Consider the following 17931-nt stretch of genomic DNA (forward strand, 5'->3'; position numbering starts at 1 on the left):
GCAAATACATTTCTATTTAGTTTTTATTTATTTAGTTTCAGTTTTAGTTTTAGTAATTATAGTTTAGCAGAGTTACCATAATAAAGTGTAGAGACCAAATCAAGGTTTTTAATTTCAGCAAAGTTTAATTAACAGATTAGAGTTTAATCTTACTAAACATCCTTAAGTGAAATCACTTGATAAACGAGCATTATTGTTTAAACCCAGGACGGTCTTACAAAACATGCTTAAAGTTGGGTTTTCACCTTTGAGCAAAAAAGCTTGAGTCAAACTATGACCTATACAAACAACGATCTGGAGATTAAAAATGAAATAAATTATATTTTGATATTAAAAAATTATATTTGATATTTTTGACATAGATCCTCTGAGTATTAGATCAAAGAACAAATCTTTTATCTTAAAGAACAAAATAAATACAAAGTAAAATATAAAAGTAAAAATTATAAATTCCAGACAAACTCATTCATAACAAAGATGAAATATTGTTAAACAATTAAAAGCTTATTTTAATTTCTTCAGTAGTACAATGTAGGCTAGCAGAGTAAGACCACAGCTAAAGTCATCTGAATACAGCCAAAACACACTGTTGTGTGTGTGTGTGTGTGTGTGTGTGTGTGTGTGTGTGTGTGTGTGTGTGTGTGTGTGTGTGTGTGTGTGTGTGTGTGTGTGTGTGCGTGTGTGTGCGTGTGTGTGCGTGTGTGTGCGTGTGTGTGCGTGTGTGTGCGTGTGTGTGCGTGTGTGCGCGTGTGTGCGCGTGTGCGCGCGTGTGCGCGTGTGTGTGCGCGTGCGTGTGCGTGTGCGTGTGTGTGTGTGTGTGTGTGTGTGTGTGTGTTGTGCTATAATTGTAAAGGGGGCCAATGTCTTCACTTATCTAGTAAAATATTATGATAACTGACTAGTGAGGACATTGGACTGGTCCTCACTAGTTAATAAGGCTTATAAATCGGCCAAAACATGTTTTTATTTAAATCTATTGTTTTGCACGTTCTTGGGATGGGGAGGTTTAGGGATAGGGATTGGGTTAGGGGATATAAAATATCATTAACCTGATATAAAATCAATGGAAGTCTATGCAATGTCCTCACTTATATAGTGAAACAAACGTGTGTGTGTGTGTGTGTGTGTGTATCCTGGTATTCCCTACTTTGTGGGGAAATGTCTCCACACAGTTAATAATATAATATAATGTAAATGATTATGATAACACCTTTGAGCCTGTCAATATTATGCAAACATGAAATCTCAAACGTACAGTAGGCTAGTACTTGCTACTAGTTGCTGACTTTTGCGCCTGCGTCTCTCGTCGCGTAAGAAACGGCATTCTAAAACAGTGAGCTTAAGTTAAAAGAAGTTCAACGTGCGTCTCATTACCTTGTGTTATTTCCCATTTCACTGCCACGGACGCATTTGATTCTTTGTGAACTGCCGTTTAGCGATGTGTTGCCCGTCTGCACGCGTCCGTCACTCAGATCACTTCACGCGCAGTAGCGCAATACAGACACTCCCTCAACCGCCACAGTCAGATTTTCCACCACATTAAAGAGAGCTTATTAATAACGAAAACGAATATTTATTTTTGCTAATTATTATTTTATTTCAGTTAGTTTTTTAGTAAGAGTAGTTAGTTTCGTTTAGTTTTAGTTTTTTATTTATTCAGATTTTTTAATTTTATTTCAGTTTACGAAAATGTTTTTTGACCAATAGTTTTAGTCTTAGTTTCAGTTTTCGTTTACGAAAATAACCTTGGGGGGCATAGACGTAAAGGGTGTCTTTGTGCCTCTTAACAGACACAAAATGCATTAAAATGTCTGTCCAACATGAACAGGGCCCTTACATGACAACGAGATGCGTTTAGCCACTTTGCCATTCTTTAAATTCACCTGTTTTAGCCGGCTAGCTGTGTCTCGCACTGGAGCCCCGTGGAAACGCAGTGGTAGCCGGAAAAAAGGCAGTACAGTTGGTAAGAGCGTCGTGTGTGTAAAGCAAGATTATTTTAAATTACTCCACATCTTTCCTCAAGCTGTGTTTGCTTTCCTCAAGCTGTGTTACCTCCACAGTGGCTGCAGCCGTCTTTAACCACAGAATGGCATTTTTCTTCAACCGGCCCGGCTGTGTTGTGTCTTTGTAAGTTAGTCAAGTGTTCGCTGCATATTTTTACAATTCGGAAAGGCACAAACGCGAACCATTTCTTCTTCACTCGTGAGCCCGATCGGATCATCACTCTAGTGACGTCCGGTCACGAACGAATCGTTCTTTTGAATCGGTTCTGTTTAATGAACCGGGCGAACCAGTTCACCAAATCGGACTGAATCGTTCTAAACGGTTCACGTCTCTAATCCGCGCTGACCACACACGTTATTTTTAGTTACTCACTTTCTGACATGAGTGACAGTCCCTCCGAATATAAATAAACTAATGTCTTGCATTATATGTTGTAACCCCAACCGTTCACTGAACTGAGTCATGTTTTGCTGAGAGATCTGATGAACTCACGAGCAGCTAATACTGAGCAGGAGCGAGTAACTCAACGAGCAGTGCTCCTCATCGGATCAGCAGTACAGAATCGAAAACTATTTCTCTCGGACTAGTTCAATACTGAGGACCGATATGCAGAGCCTCTTCATAAACACGATGCTCTTCTCGACTTTCCGGCTACCGCTGCGTTCCCACGGGGCTTCAGCGCGAGATACAGCTAGCCGGCTAAAACAATGGCTAAGTGGCTAAACTCATCTCGTTGTCATGTAAGGGCCCTGTTCATGTTGGATAGATATTTTAATAGCATTTTGTGTCTGTTAAGAGGTTAACATTTTAGCTGAGGGGGGCTCTGGAGCATTAACTGTAATAACTCCGTGTTGCAAGCACCAATCCGGTTCATTTTTTTCCTATAGACTGTACTCACAAAGATATAACGATCAAGATAAACTTAAAAATTTGCCGGAGTTGTCCTTTAAGCCGGCTATCCCTGTTTCCTCCAGACACAATGCGTTACAAGTTGTTTCTGTGAATTAAAACAATCAATTTGCTTCTATTTTCTGTAGCGGTCATCAGTCAGATATACCTCAGATTCACAGTCAATCTCAAAGCTCTTTCCCGGTTTAGATGTTTTGAGTGATTTTTGTGGCATTTATGCTGAAACCAGTGCTGCCGCTCAGTCTCTCTGCCACTCATTGGGTGTAACCAATGGGGAGGTCACACGCATACCCTCTGTTGCTAGCCTCTCTGAAAATTGCTTACGCTCCCTTTAACTTAATTTATTTGAATTATTATTATTTATTTATTTTAAAAGCTGAATATGCTATTTACTAAGTGAAAATAGTGATGTATTCTATTTAACCATGTTTTTTGCAATATGTGTAAATAGTAATTACATGCATTTTATACTTTTTGACAGATACTGTTTGCCGCTCAGTATTGTTGTACATTTATCAGAATTTAATAATAATATAAAGTGTAAATGTAAGTGTAAAATTATTAAATGGATGCTGCCTTAATGGGACAATAAAAGCCCTTCCTACACCTACCCCTAACCCTACCCAAGAAATACTTGTATTATTGTATTTCGTTAGGCACTTTATTTCCACTTTTAGAACATTTTTTTTTCATTTATATTAAAAGTAAATGCCTTTTTTTCTACTTAACTATAATTTCTTTATTTTGCTAATCAAATTAATGACTCATCCGGGCTTTCTTATAGTTTGTGAGGCGGGTAAAACGTAGCTTTCTTCCACTTAAGAGTTGTGCACTTTTAAGCAATTTTCATTTTACTATCACTATCTCTTTGCAACAATTTTTTTTTCTTCACTTAAAAATTATAATTTTGTTATTTTACTAACCCAACAAATTACTCATCCGAACTTTCGAATATTTCATGCACTTTTGCCTATGCTTTGCAGGACAGAAAGTTAATTGTGCTGCTAATTATAAGTGAAATGTAAATCCTGAGTTTCGGTTTTACACTCTAAAATATGCTGGGTTAAAAACAACCCAAGTTGAGTTGAAAATTGACTAACCCAGCAACTGGGTTGTTTTAACCTAGCGGTTGGATTGTTTTAACCCAGCAATTGGGTTGTTTTAAGCAAGCATTTAATCCAACTGCTGAGTTAAAACAACCCCAGTTGCTGGGTTAGTCCATTTTCAACCAAACTTGGGTTGTTTTTTAACCCAACATTTTTTAGAGTATAGTGTTGTTCCCGTTTTCTCGTGTTTGATTTAATGATTTCAGAATCACTTTTATTCTTTCACTTGGTTTGACATTATGGCCAAGGCTAATTGTCTTGTCAAACCTTCTGCGCCAATGAAGGCGTTGAAATACGAAGGTCTTTTTGTTTGGCCCAACCAGTCATTGTTAGGCGGAGCTAGTGCGAATAGCACAGGAACAAGGCATGGTGTAAATAGATAGACACTCCGTTTTTATTAAGTCACTTGTTACCACATTGGTGTAATGATGAAATTGATGGTCTTTTTATAAGCATGTTGAACACAGATATGAATGTTCTGCTGTGATCTTGCGTGTGTCAAAGGTTTACTATTAGCCGAATCGTTGTTGTGTAGCAATAGAGTCGCATGGCTGTTTGAATCGAGATCCTGCAGCTGAGCCGGTGTTTGAATTAATCATGCAGCTGAAAGCTAAATATTTTTTGAGATTCATTCATTCAGAATTTAAATAGGTGAGAGAGTAAGATTGGACACCCCAAAATAATAAAGACAATATTTCTTGGAATTGCGTTGTCCTCAATTTTTTTTTTTTTTTTTTTTTCTTTACAGAAAAACAAATTAGCAGCAAAACCAGTGTAGTCTGACTTGAGTGAATTAATGATTCTTACACTGTAAAATGTCTCCAATTGAACATTTTCAAGTGACTGATCACATCTACATTTTTCAGTTGGCCGAATTGAAATTCTGTGAATTAATGTAATTTAACTTTCACTGAAAAATGTAGATGTGATCAGTCACTAGAAAAATTTCAATTGGAGATTTTTTTTTTTTAACAGTGTATGAGCTCGTATGAACTCGACACTTCTAATGACTGTTGTGGTTCTCGACCCTATTTTATCCACCCGAAATTAAAAGAGAATTATTATGTTTTTTGTTTTTTTTGTTTTTTTGGTCTTCCTAAGACTTATGAATTTTACCTTATGAAGTTTAAAGAAATTCAGAACAATTGGTCATTTATAAATTGAGTCACGCTGTGAACCGGAGCCATTTCAGAGTATAAACTCTCTTATGATCAAGAGCTGTGAGCACATATTATAGGGTTCATGCTTGAAGGTGACCTGTGTTTGGTAGTCATTGCTGTCATGTGTGTTGCATATGTGTGTGTTTGCCACTGATTCCACCATGGCACACTTTTTGTGTGCGAGACTGCATCCTGTGAACACCTGAGTCGGCACTCGCTCTGAGTGAATGACCGTCCACAGTAGCAGACATCAGAAAAGTGCATGTGTGTAAGATTACCCCCCCCCCCCCCCACACACACACACACACACACACACACACACACACACACCAGCAGACCACAGGAAGACTTGTGGCAGCGGCGACAGCCACTTCTAATTACGCACATCCGCCTTTGATGGCTTCTGAGATGGATTTATGTGGCCCATATGAAAAGATTTGATTTGCCGATGGGGTTTTCATAGTAAACCTCAAAATTGTCAATGAAATATGAGCTTATGACCACCTGAATAGGGGTTTCGTCAACCGCCTTTGAAGTGTAGATCCAGAAAAAAAGTACATTTGAAGAATCTTTTATAAAATTGTACTCATTTTATATATGTACATATTTTGTTTAATTGTTTGCACTTATTTTGTTTAAATGTTATTTAGTTTGGGACACACTTTATATTAGTTGGCCTAACAACATTTAAATTAATAATTTGATACAATGCACTTATTGTGTACATGCATGTTTTTGCATTGTAATTGCATTTTGAAAATTAGCTCCCTGTAATTACATCTGTAATTAATTTCTGTAGTTACGTTTTATAATTACACTGTTGACACTTCCCTTACACCTAACCCTACCATTAAATCTACCCACAGCAACACACCTGTCCCTAACTTTACCCTTAAACTGACCCATACCACCACACCTGTCCCTAACTCTACCCTTAATCTGACCCATATCACCACACCTGTCTCTAACTTTACCCTTAAACTGACCCACACCACCACACCTGTCCCTAACTTTACCCTTAAACTGACCCATATCACCACACCTGTCCCTAACTTTACCCTTAAACTGACCCACACCACCACACCTGTCCCTAACTTTACCCTTAAACTGACCCACACCACCACACCTGTCCCTAACTTTACCCTTAAACTGACCCACACCACCACACCTGTCCCTAACTTTACCCTTAAACTGACCCATACCACCACACCTGTCCCTAACTTTACCCTTAAACTGACCCACACCACCACACCTTTCCCTAACTTTACCCTTAAACTGACCCACACCACCACACCTGTCCCTAACTTTATCCTTAAACTGACCCATACCACCACACCTGACCCTAACTTTACCCTTAAACTGACCCACACCACCACACCTGTCCCTAACTTTGACCTTAAACTTACCCATACCACCTTACCTGTCCCTAACTTTGACCTTAAACTTACCCATACCACCACACCTGACCCTAACCTTAACCTTAAACTTACCCACACCACAACACCTGTCCCTAACTTTACCCTTAAACTGACCCACACCACCACACCTGTCCCTAACTTTACCCTTAAACTGACCCATACCACCACACCTGTCCCTAACCTTAACCTTAAACTGACCCATACCACCACACCTGTCCCTAACCTTAACCTTAAACTTACCCACACCACAACACCTGTCCCTAACTTTACCCTTAAACTGACCCACACCACCACACCTGTCCCTAACTTTACCCTTAAACTGACCCATACCACCACACCTGTCCCTAAATTTACCCTTAAACTGACCCACACCACCACACCTGACCCTAACCTTAACCTTAAACTTACCCATACCACAACACCTGTCCCTAACCTTAACCTTAAACTTACCCATACCACCACACCTGTCCCTAACCTTAACCTTAAACTTACCCACACCACAACACCTGTCCCTAACTTTACCCTTAAACTGACCCACACCACCACACCTGTCCCTAAATTTACCCTTAAACTGACCCACACCACCACACCTGTCCCTAACTTTACCCTTAAACTGACCCACACCACCACACCTGTCCCTAACTTTACCCTTAAACTTACCCACACCACCACACCTGTCCCTAACTTTACCCTTAAACTGACCCACACCACCACACCTGTCCCTAACTTTACCCTTAAACTTACCCACACCACCACACCTGTCCCTAACTTTACCCTTAAACTGACCCACACCACCACACCTGTCCCTAACTTTACCCTTAAACTGACCCACACCACCACACCTGTCCCAAACTTTACCCTTAAACTGACCCACACCCCCACACCTGTCCCTAACTTTATCCTTAAACTGACCCACACCACCACACCTGTCCCTAACTTTACCCGTATCCACCTCAATATCAGCAAAAGTGTTTTCCAATACAATATAAACAATATATACATTTTTATGTAAGCACAGTTAAGGCCACCTAATATAAAGTGGGACCAATGTTTGTTTTTATGATATTGTATTTATTAAATGTTGTTAAATGTTTAATATGTATCTGCAATTTAATAGCCAGTGATCCTGATATGGCAATACACTTAAATGCTACTACTACTAATACTACTACTTTGAAATGTAAAAATGTACTGTGATGGAATTTAATATTATACATTTTGTATAATTCATGTGAGAAAATTAAATGTATTTTTTAGTTTAGGTGAGTTTAAATTTAATGAATCTATCTTATGATTTTGCATTTCTTTTCCCCTAGGATTCCATTTAAAATCGGACAACCAAGGAAACAGATTGTTTCAAAAACGGTAAGAAATTTACTAGATTTTCCTGTTCTTTTCCCTATTTTTACTGTTTTTTGTGATTCCTGTGCCACGAAATGGAATTGCAAAAATAATTAGTTTTCAAACAGGACTCTCAAACTAAATAATATTAATACTTATTTTACATAATATTTTCCAATATAATATGCAATTACAACATTTTAATCTATTTTAAAACAAAATTAAATAGTGTCGAAGGGTACACTTTTATTTTGATTGCTCACTTTAGAAATTCTATTAACATTACGTAACTTTGTTAAAACATGTCTACTCAGATTAACATGGGGACTTGGGGGTAAAGTAATTTTACCTCAGGACATCTGTAATATTAATGGGCAATTCACACGGGATGAGACATCTCAGTAAAACTAGCAGAAGTGGGAGGAGTAACTCTCTTTACGCACATTAGTAACCTCATGTATGTATGACGTTGCTGTTATCACTTGAGCAAACACACAACATGCGTGACAGTCTGAACTACGTCTTCTATCTAATATATATATATATATATATATACATACACATATATATACATATATACATACACATATATATATACACACACACACACACACATATATATATATATATATATATATATATATATATATATATATATATATATATATATATATATATATATAATCTAAAAAAATTTTTTCCAGAAATCACAATATATGAATTTTTAACTATTTTCTAATATGATACAGCTGCAAATAAGTATTTGAACGCCTGTCTATCAGCTAGAATTCAGACCCTCAAAGACCTGTTAGTCTGCCTTTAAAATGTCCACCTCCACTCCATTTATTATCCTAAATTAGATGCACCTGTTTGAGGTTGTTAGCTGCATAAAGATACCTGTCCACCCGATACAATCAGTAAGAATACGACTACATGGCCAAAACCAAAGAGCTGTCTAAAGACACTAGAGACAAAATCGTACACCTCCATAAGACTGGAAAGGGCTATGGGGAAATTGCCAAGCAGCTTGGTGAAAAAAGGTCCACTGTTGGAGCAATCATTAGAAAATGGAAGAAACTAAGCATGACTGTCAATCTCCCTCAGACTGGGGCTCCATGCAAGATCTCACCTCGAGGGGTCTCAATGATCCTAAGAAAGGTGAGAAATCAGCCCAGAACTACACTGGAGGAGCTGGTCAATGGCCTGAAAAGAGCTGGAACTACCGTTTCCAAGGTTACTGTTGGTAATACACTAAGACGTCATGGTTTGAAATCATGCATGGCACGGAAGGTTCCCCTGCTTAAACCAGCACATGTCCAGGCCAGTCTTAAGTTTGCCAATGACCATTTGGATGATCCAGAGGAGTCATGGGAGAAAGTCTTTTGGTCAGATGAGACCAAAATAAAACTTTTTGGTCATAATTCCACTAAACGTGTTTGGAGGAAGGAGAATGATGAGTACCATCCCAAGAACACCATCCCTACTGTGAAGCATGGGGGTGGTAGCATCATGCTTTGGGGGTGTTTTTCTGCACATGGGACAGGGCGACTGCACCGTATTAAGGAGAGGATGACCGGATCCATGTATTGCGAGATTTTGGGGAGCAGCCTCCTTCCCTCAGTTAGAGTATTGAAGATGGGTCGAGGCTGGGTCTTCCAACATGACAATGACTCAAAGCACAAAGCCAGGATAACCAATGAGTGGCTCTGTAAGAAGCATATCAAGGTTCTGGCGTAGCCTAGCCAGTCTCCAGACCTAAACCCAATAGCGAATCTTTGGAGGGAGCTCCCTGTTTCTCAGCAACGGGCCAGAAACCTGACTGATCTAGAGAAGATCTGTGTGGAGGAGTGGGCCAAAATCCCTCCTGCAGTGTGTGCAAACCTGGTGAAAAACTACAGGAAACGTTTGACATCTGTAATTGCAAACAGACTACTGTACCAAATATTAACATAGATTTTTTCAGGTGTTCAAATACTTATTTGCAGCTGTATCATACAAATAAATAGGTAAAAAAAACATATATTCTGATTTCTGTTTTTTTTTTAGTGTTTTTGTTTTTTTTAGATTATGTCTCTCTTAGTGGACATGCACCTACGATGACAATTTCAGACCCCTCCATGATTTCTAAGTGGGAGAACTTGCAAAATAGCAGGGTGTTCAAATACTTATTTTCCTCACTGTATGTTTTATAAAACAGTTAGGTCCAGTCTAACGATTCTGATTGGATTGTGTTGGTAATAGACACTTTGTGTCTTAGTGTAGACGTTACGTAGAATGTATATTGGGGACCTTTATTAAAAAAATAGTTAAGCTACTTTAACACAAGCAGGGACGGCCATTTGTATCTTAAATGTGCGAGTCTTCTAGTTTCAGCTGCTTGCAGTTATTTTTAGCTGTGCAAAAGAGCTTGTTATTCTGCTTGACAATGTAAACTGGTGTTCTTAGCATATTCATTTAATGTATTGTTTTAATTACAAAACAATCAAGTAGTTATTTATTTTTACTTTTACTGCACTGTTATTCTTGTAGTTATTTAAAGGATGAGTTCACCCAAAAATAAATTCATTATCCATTTTTTTTTCTCACCCATATGTTCCAAACCTGTAAGACTTTTGTTCATCTTCAGAACACAATTGAAGATCTTTCTGATTAATCCCATCGACCCATCACTAAAAGTCATTATTTAGGTTTTTTTTTTTGCGCACAAAAACTATTCTCGTCACTTCATAAAATGATTGTAGAGCCTGTAGTGAGATGGGCTTTGTACCGACGTCTTTAGTGCCTTTATGGGTCTTGAGAAAGGAAATGACATTGGTGTCAATAAAGGCATTTCTGAGCCTTCGGATTTCAACAAAAATATCTTCACTTCCGAAGATGAACGGAGGTCTTACGGGTGTCGAACTACATGAGGGTGAGTATTTAATGACAGAATTTATATTTTTTTGGTTGAACTAACCCTTTCTGTTGATCTGTTGACCATATAAAGCAATCAAGTCTCTTAATTTTTTTTATTAAATTATTAGATTTATGATCTTTTTAAAATGATGAGAGCGTAAATATGAACACAATGTTCAACTATATATTACTGACCTGCCCGCATTGACACTATATGATGATTGCACTGAGCTGGAGGACACTTTTTTCACCAGAACAGCTATACAGCCAAATCTAATTCTGTTGCATTATCTTTCTGCTTAACACTGTGAAGTTACTTTGAAACAATCAACATTGTAAAAAGTGTTATATATATATAGGTGACTTGACTTTATGAACGTTTTGAAGCTTAAAAGTGGTATGTGCATAGAAGGGATGGAAAGCTCTCAGATCTCATCAAAAAATATCTTCATTTGTGTTCCAAAGATGAATAAAGGACTTATAGGTTTGAAACGACATGCGGGTGAGTCCTTTAATGACTTCAAATTTACTGCAGCAAATGAATCGGTCTCCTCGCACATTTACAGAAAATAGCTTACTTCTGCATTGCAAAATAAGGTGGATAGAATGCAGATGTGCCCAGCAAAAAATTATCAGCTCCCAACTTTTGCGCTTTTTTTAGTTGTTGCTCTATCTATAGACCAGAATATCATGGAGACTTGGGGATGTATATTTTGTAGGGGTGTCAACAATAATCGATTCGGCGATGCATCGCGATGCGGGGCATGAACGATTCAGCATCGATGCGGCAAAGTGCCATAATCGATTATGTCACTGTTTATTTTCTGGGGGACGATAAAGTTGTGAAGTTTCAAATACTTCCGGTTCCGGGAGAATAACAACAACAACAAGGAAGATGGCTGAGGCGGAGGGAGATGACCGCGATAGACGGGTTATTAAAAACGCGCTAACGCGTTTGTACGTACGCATATATTTTTTGCACAATAATAAATTAATCTATAATGACGAAATACGGTGCAATTCACCTTTATTCCACAAGGTGGCAATGTCTGATTCCCAATGATGAAGTGACGTTTCACTCATAGTTACCTCTGACAGAAAACGAAACTATAATTATAATCTGCAAAACTTGAAATGGCTTAGTGATTTACTTCAGAGAGCAAGTACTAAACACAATCATATGTTAGTGTCACTGTCTCTTGATGATGGATGTGGTCAAGAAGCTGTCAGTGATCAAAATATTGATTTTGAAGACATTGAAAATGAGTTTGGAGAATATGCTGGAGATCGCGAATATGAGGCAGATGCTGAATATACTGGTAAACGAGCTCTGACGAGGTCATATGATGATGGTATTAAACATCTGCTCAAACTGAATCCTTCCAAGCTCCAAAAGGTAACGAAATAGGTTTTATTTTATTCTTCTGTAGCTGTTACTCTAAAATCTGGAGTTTTATATATTATCACGACAGGTAGAGGTCTATCCATGTTAAATATAGATCTGGGTCGCTAACGACCTGAATATGTAAGAATGTTTGGTGAAACAGTCATGCATTTAAGGGTTAATTGCATTTTATTTAATTTTATTTAATTAAATTTTATTTTATTTAATAACTTTTATGTCAAAGATACAGGAGACACATAGCAGCCAATACAATCTGTTGTTTAATATCTGCTTGTATTGCCTCATGACTGATGAAAAGTTTGCTTTGTGTGCAGTAGAATTTTGATGCATCGCAATGCATCGTAGAATCGAATTGAATCGAATCGTTACCTGGTGAATCGTAATCGAATCGAATCGTGAAGGCAGTGCCAATGCACACCCCTAATATTTTGTAGGGCTGTCAAACTATTAAAAAAATTAATCGCGATTAATCGCATGATTGTCATGAGCTAACTCGCGATTAATCGCAATTTAATCGCAGATTTTTATTTGTTGTACATGTATCTTAAATTAAGTTTGAATTAAGTTTTTAATACTCTAATCAACATATTTGGACAAATATGCATGCTTTATGTAAATGTACGATTATTATTAGTGAAACCATATAATACTTATTCATTAATAATCAATAAAACAGCATGAAGACTAGATATGTTACAAAGGTCATAGATGTTTATCAAAGAACTTCATGTCTCTTAAGTCTAGCTTAAAAATTCAGAATAAGGAGGGAATTCTCCCATTATAAGAATATAAATAAAGGTAATATTACTGGCAGTTTAGTTCAGAACAGGGCACAGTTCGTATGAAAACTGGTAATGTGAAAGCTGTCATGCGGACCTGTGAGCGCACCAGTAACACACCATACCCGGTCCATATTCCATGAGTAGGAATATAGTGCGGCCCCTTTAAGAGAGGCGCACTCTCCATTGAACTGCCGGTATTTTGCGCGTGCTCGCCGAACTATGCCTCGATTCACGTGAGCAGTGTGAAAAACACAGACTCGGGAGCGTTCTTGTTCAAAAGAGTAACCTGTGCATTCGTTTTAGCCGATTGTAATGCATTTAGTTCAATATAACACATGCACTGTAAGTGGTGATGTGTCAATGATTTACCTCAGACATGAGCGAGAGTGAGCTTCAGTGTATTCACGCATCGCGCTCTGACTGCAGAGAATGTGCTCAATGTAAACAGACTTTTCTTCCGACCTGGTGTCTATGGTTAAACAGAAAATATGGTAGCTTATAGGCAATAACTGCACTTTTAGTTTAGAATATTAATGATAACCATTTTCTTTCCCTATTAATGTTTGCTGCTGCATCCTTTACATCTATGGCTTATCCCGATTTCTCCAACTACGGGCTATGATCAAACAGAAAATGTGCGCTGCGTTAACGCGCGTTAAATTTAGTGCCGTTAAAATGAATTTGCGTTAACGCGTTATTAATGTGTTAACTTTGACAGCCCTAATATTTTGACATGTGCAAGTATGCACACACCCCATTGCGACAACCATTTTTCTCAGGAGTGTGCCACCGCAAATGAGAAGATCTAGTTTTCCAGTATATTTGACTCCAGTGCTGTGGTTGGAGTTTGAGTCATTGTTTAAATAGATCAACTGTGAGTTCATAAGCTCTTCTCTGTTGTGGACACCGTACACTTGTGTGTCCGTAAGTGGGCGTCCTGATTTCTTCCTTATTTTTGAGAGGTCAATCAACATCTTTTTTTCTTATTTTCCCCTCATCACCTCGCTCCCTAACTCGCCTCCTTTCCTGTTACACCACACTTCCATGGTCACCCATGAGTGGGCAGGCCGCAGGCCGGACACACGGTCTAAACGGGATACCGACTGCCTGCCTTTCCAAATATTGTTTATTTACAGACTTTGCCCACCGAACCACAGGACAGGAACCCCTACTGCTGCAATTATGGCATCATTAACCCCCTACACACAGCGGTAGGGTGGCATGGACACAAACTAATGTGGCAACTGAAGGGCACTGCAATAATTACAGGACCTCCTGCAACTGCTGATTTCCAAATGAAAGATTTAGCTTGTTCTGTTTCCTTAATCGTTTTTTTTTTTTTTTTTGATCTCGCTGGCGTTCTTCAGAGATCTCGCCTAATAGCTAAAACGTCCCAAACTGAAATCCAACTCACGTTTTTCTTCTTGCATGCATCTATTGGCTTTACGTTCTGCAGCCCCGTAGATCCTGTTTTTGTGATTACACACCCAAGGGAACTTGTAGAAAACTAGAGCAGTTTGCCCACACACTTCTTTAAAGAGATCTTTCTATCCATTCTTCTCGTTCCACTCTCATATCTCTCTACATGTTCTCCACAGGTTGAAAGGGACTTTGAGCGGCAATATGAGAAGCTCCAAAAGTAAGTTGACATGTCCGATGTTGTTATTTTTATTTTTATTCTTATTCGATGTGTTCTGTTGCCCACAGAGCTTTGCATGTTTCTGAGTATCATTAGCTAGAGTGCAGCAAGAACTCAAATATATGTTTTCCTAACAAGAACAAACCAAAGCAGTACATCGATTTTAAAAATAGATCGACATTGGATCTGAAACCTTTTGATTTGATCAAAACCATGGCGCCAGTCTAGGTTTTCCAAAGGATTTCTACACTGGTGACGAGACCCTGATGCATCATTTGTTTCTCCCCAGTCATGACAGAAGATAAGTGATTCTTGTATGACACAATGAAAGCATGGTTACAGGGTTCTCAGTGCCCTAAATGAGAGTCTGAGGAAATGCCTTCAGTCTTAATCCATATGTATTTTCATGCATAGACCTGTGTCTACAGCGTATTTCCTGGCCATTACACTTCAGGACTGTATAGACAATGTAATCCATGAGTTCTGATTAATGGGAAGGGGTAAATCTCACAAAACCTTTCAAGGACATATCTAGGTCATATTTCATCCCAAAATTGAGACTATTTTAAGACTAAAAGGGGGGGGGGGGGTATACATTTGCTAAAGTATACATTTGCTTATATGATGATTTAAATAAAATAAATAAAAACATTGCATTACATTTTTTAAAATTAAATATCCACAAACAAATGACAAAATATCACAATAAAAATTAAGTTAAATTTCTGAAACATTATAGTAATCTGAATTTGAGTGTTAAAGGGTTAGTTCACCCAAACATGAAAATTAGCCCATGATTTACTCACCCTCAAGCCATCCTAGGTGTTTATGACATTGTTCTGTCTGCTTTATAATGGCAGTGACTGGCAGTCCAAAATTTGAAGCCCAAAAAAGTGCATCCATCCATTATAAAAGTGCTTCACACGGCTATGCGGGTTAATAAAAGCCCTCTTCACTCTGTTATATTGCAGCTATTTGCTAAAATCATTTAAGTTCTTTTTTTTCTCAATAATGTACACACAGCACCCCATATTTACAGAAAAACACACAATTGTTGACATTTTTGCAGATTTATTAAAAATGAAGAACTTAAATATCGCATGGTCCTAAGTATTCAGGCTCTTTGCTGTGACACTCATATATTTAACTCAGGTGCTGTCCATTTCTTCTGATCATCCTTGAGATGGTTCTACACCTTCATTTGAGTCCAGCTGTGTTTGATTATACTGATTTATGCTTATGCTGACTTGATTAGGAAAGCCACACACCTATCTATGTCTAAGACCTTACAGCTCACAGTGTATGTCAGAGCAAATGAGAATCATGAGGTCAAAGGAACTGCCTGAAGAGCTCAGAGGCAGAAATGTGGCAAGGCGCAGATCTGGCAAAGGTTACAAAAAAAAGTTCTGCTGTACTTAAGGTTCCTAAGAGCATAATCCTTAAACTGAAGACAGTTGGGATGACCAGAACCCTTCTTAGAGCTGGCCGTCCAGGCAAACTGAGCTATCAGGGGAGAAGAGCCTTGGTGAGAGAGGTAAAGAAGAACACAAAGATCACTGTGGCTGAGCTCCAGAGATGCAGTCGGGAGATGGGAGAAAGTTGTAGAAAGTCAACCATCACTGCAGCCCTCCACCAGTCAGGGCTTTATGGCAGAGTTCCCCGACGGAAGCCTCTCCTCAGTACAAGACACATGAAAAAAAACACGTTTAACATGTTTGTTAAAAAAACACCTGAAGGACTCTATGATGGTGATAAATAAGATTCTCTAGTCTGATGAGAACAAGATAAAACGTTTTGGCCTTAATTCTAAGCGGTATGGTGGAGAAAAATATCACCTGTCCAATACAGTCCCAACAGTGAAGCATGGTGGTGGCAGCATCATGCTGTGGGGGTGCTTTTCAGCTGCAGCGACAGGACGATTTGGTTTGCAATCGAGGGAAAGATGAATGCAGCCAAGTACAGGGATATCCTGGACGAAAACCTTCTCCAAACTCCAAAGTGCTCAAGACCTCAGACTGGGCCGAATGTTCACCTTCCAACAAGACTATGACTCCAAGCACACAGCTAAAATAAAGGAGGAGTGGCTTCACAACAACTCTGTGACTGTTCCTGAATTTTCCTGACAAAATGTTCCTCCATTTCTCTTTAGGCCAGTTGATGTGTTCTTTGGCAAATTGTAACCTCTTCTGCACATGCCTTTTTTTTTAACAGAGGGACTTTGCGGGGGATTCTTGAAAATAGATTAGCTTCACACAGACGTCTTCTAACTGTCACAGTACTTACAGGTAACTCCAGACTGTCTTTGATCATCCTGGAGGTGATCATTGGCTGAGCCTTTGCCATTCTGGTTATTCTTCTATCCATTTTGATGGTTGTCTTCCGTTTTCTTCCACGTCTCTCTGGTTTTGCTCTCCATTTTAATGCATTGGAGATCATTTTAGCTGAACAGCCTATCATTTTTTGCACCTCTTTATAGGTTTTCCCCTCTCTAATCAACTTTTTAATCAAAGTACGCTGTTCTTCTGAACAATGTCTTGAACGACCCATTTTTCTCAGCTTTCAAATGCATGTTCAACAAGTGTTGGCTTCATCCTTAAATAGGGGCCACCTGATTCACACCTGTTTCTTCACAAAATTGATGACCTCAGTGATTGAATGCCACACTGCTATTTTTTTGAACACACCCCTTTCAACTAATTCAACTAATTCAAAGTTCCTGCATTACCAGCCAGAGCCCTGACTTAAACCCAATTGAGAAGAGACCTGAAAAGGGCTGTCCACCAACGTTTACCATCTAACCTGACAGAATTGAAGAGGGCCTGCAAGGAGGAATGGCAGAGGATCCCCAAATCCAGGTGTGAAAAACTTGATGCATCTTTCTCAAAAAGACTCCTGACTGTATTAGATCAAAAGGTGCTTCTACTAAATACTGAGCAAAGGGTCTGAATACTTAGGACCATGTGATATTTAATTTTTTTCTTTTTTAATAAATCTGCAAAAATTTCAACAATTCAGTGTTTTTCTGTCAATATGTGGTCTGTGTGTACATTAATGAGAAAAAAAAGAAGAAAAAAACTTAAATTATTTTAGCAAGTGGCTTCAGTATAACAAAGTGTGAAACATTTAAGGGGGTCTGAATAGTTTTCATACCCACTGTAGACCTAGGATGGCTTGAGGGTGAGTAAATCATGGGCTTTTCATTTTAAGGTGAACTACCCATTTTAATTCCTATGAAATTATTGTCTATGTATTTATATATATCGGGGGCAATC

General features: G+C 38.5%; 1 protein-coding gene across 1 annotated transcript in view; it reads left to right on the top strand.

The window, feature by feature from the left end:
• bin3 (bridging integrator 3) overlaps positions 1-17931 on the top strand; it is a 116158-nt gene that overhangs the window by 29862 nt on the left and 68365 nt on the right. The window contains exons 2-3 of the mRNA XM_067412460.1: positions 7914-7962; positions 14619-14659. Of these exons, the coding sequence (XP_067268561.1) occupies positions 7914-7962; positions 14619-14659 (90 nt within the window). The remainder of the gene's footprint in view (positions 1-7913; positions 7963-14618; positions 14660-17931) is intronic.

Source organism: Pseudorasbora parva, chromosome 13 (genome assembly GCF_024679245.1).
Source record: "Pseudorasbora parva isolate DD20220531a chromosome 13, ASM2467924v1, whole genome shotgun sequence".
Classification (NCBI taxonomy): Eukaryota; Metazoa; Chordata; class Actinopteri; order Cypriniformes; family Gobionidae; genus Pseudorasbora; species Pseudorasbora parva.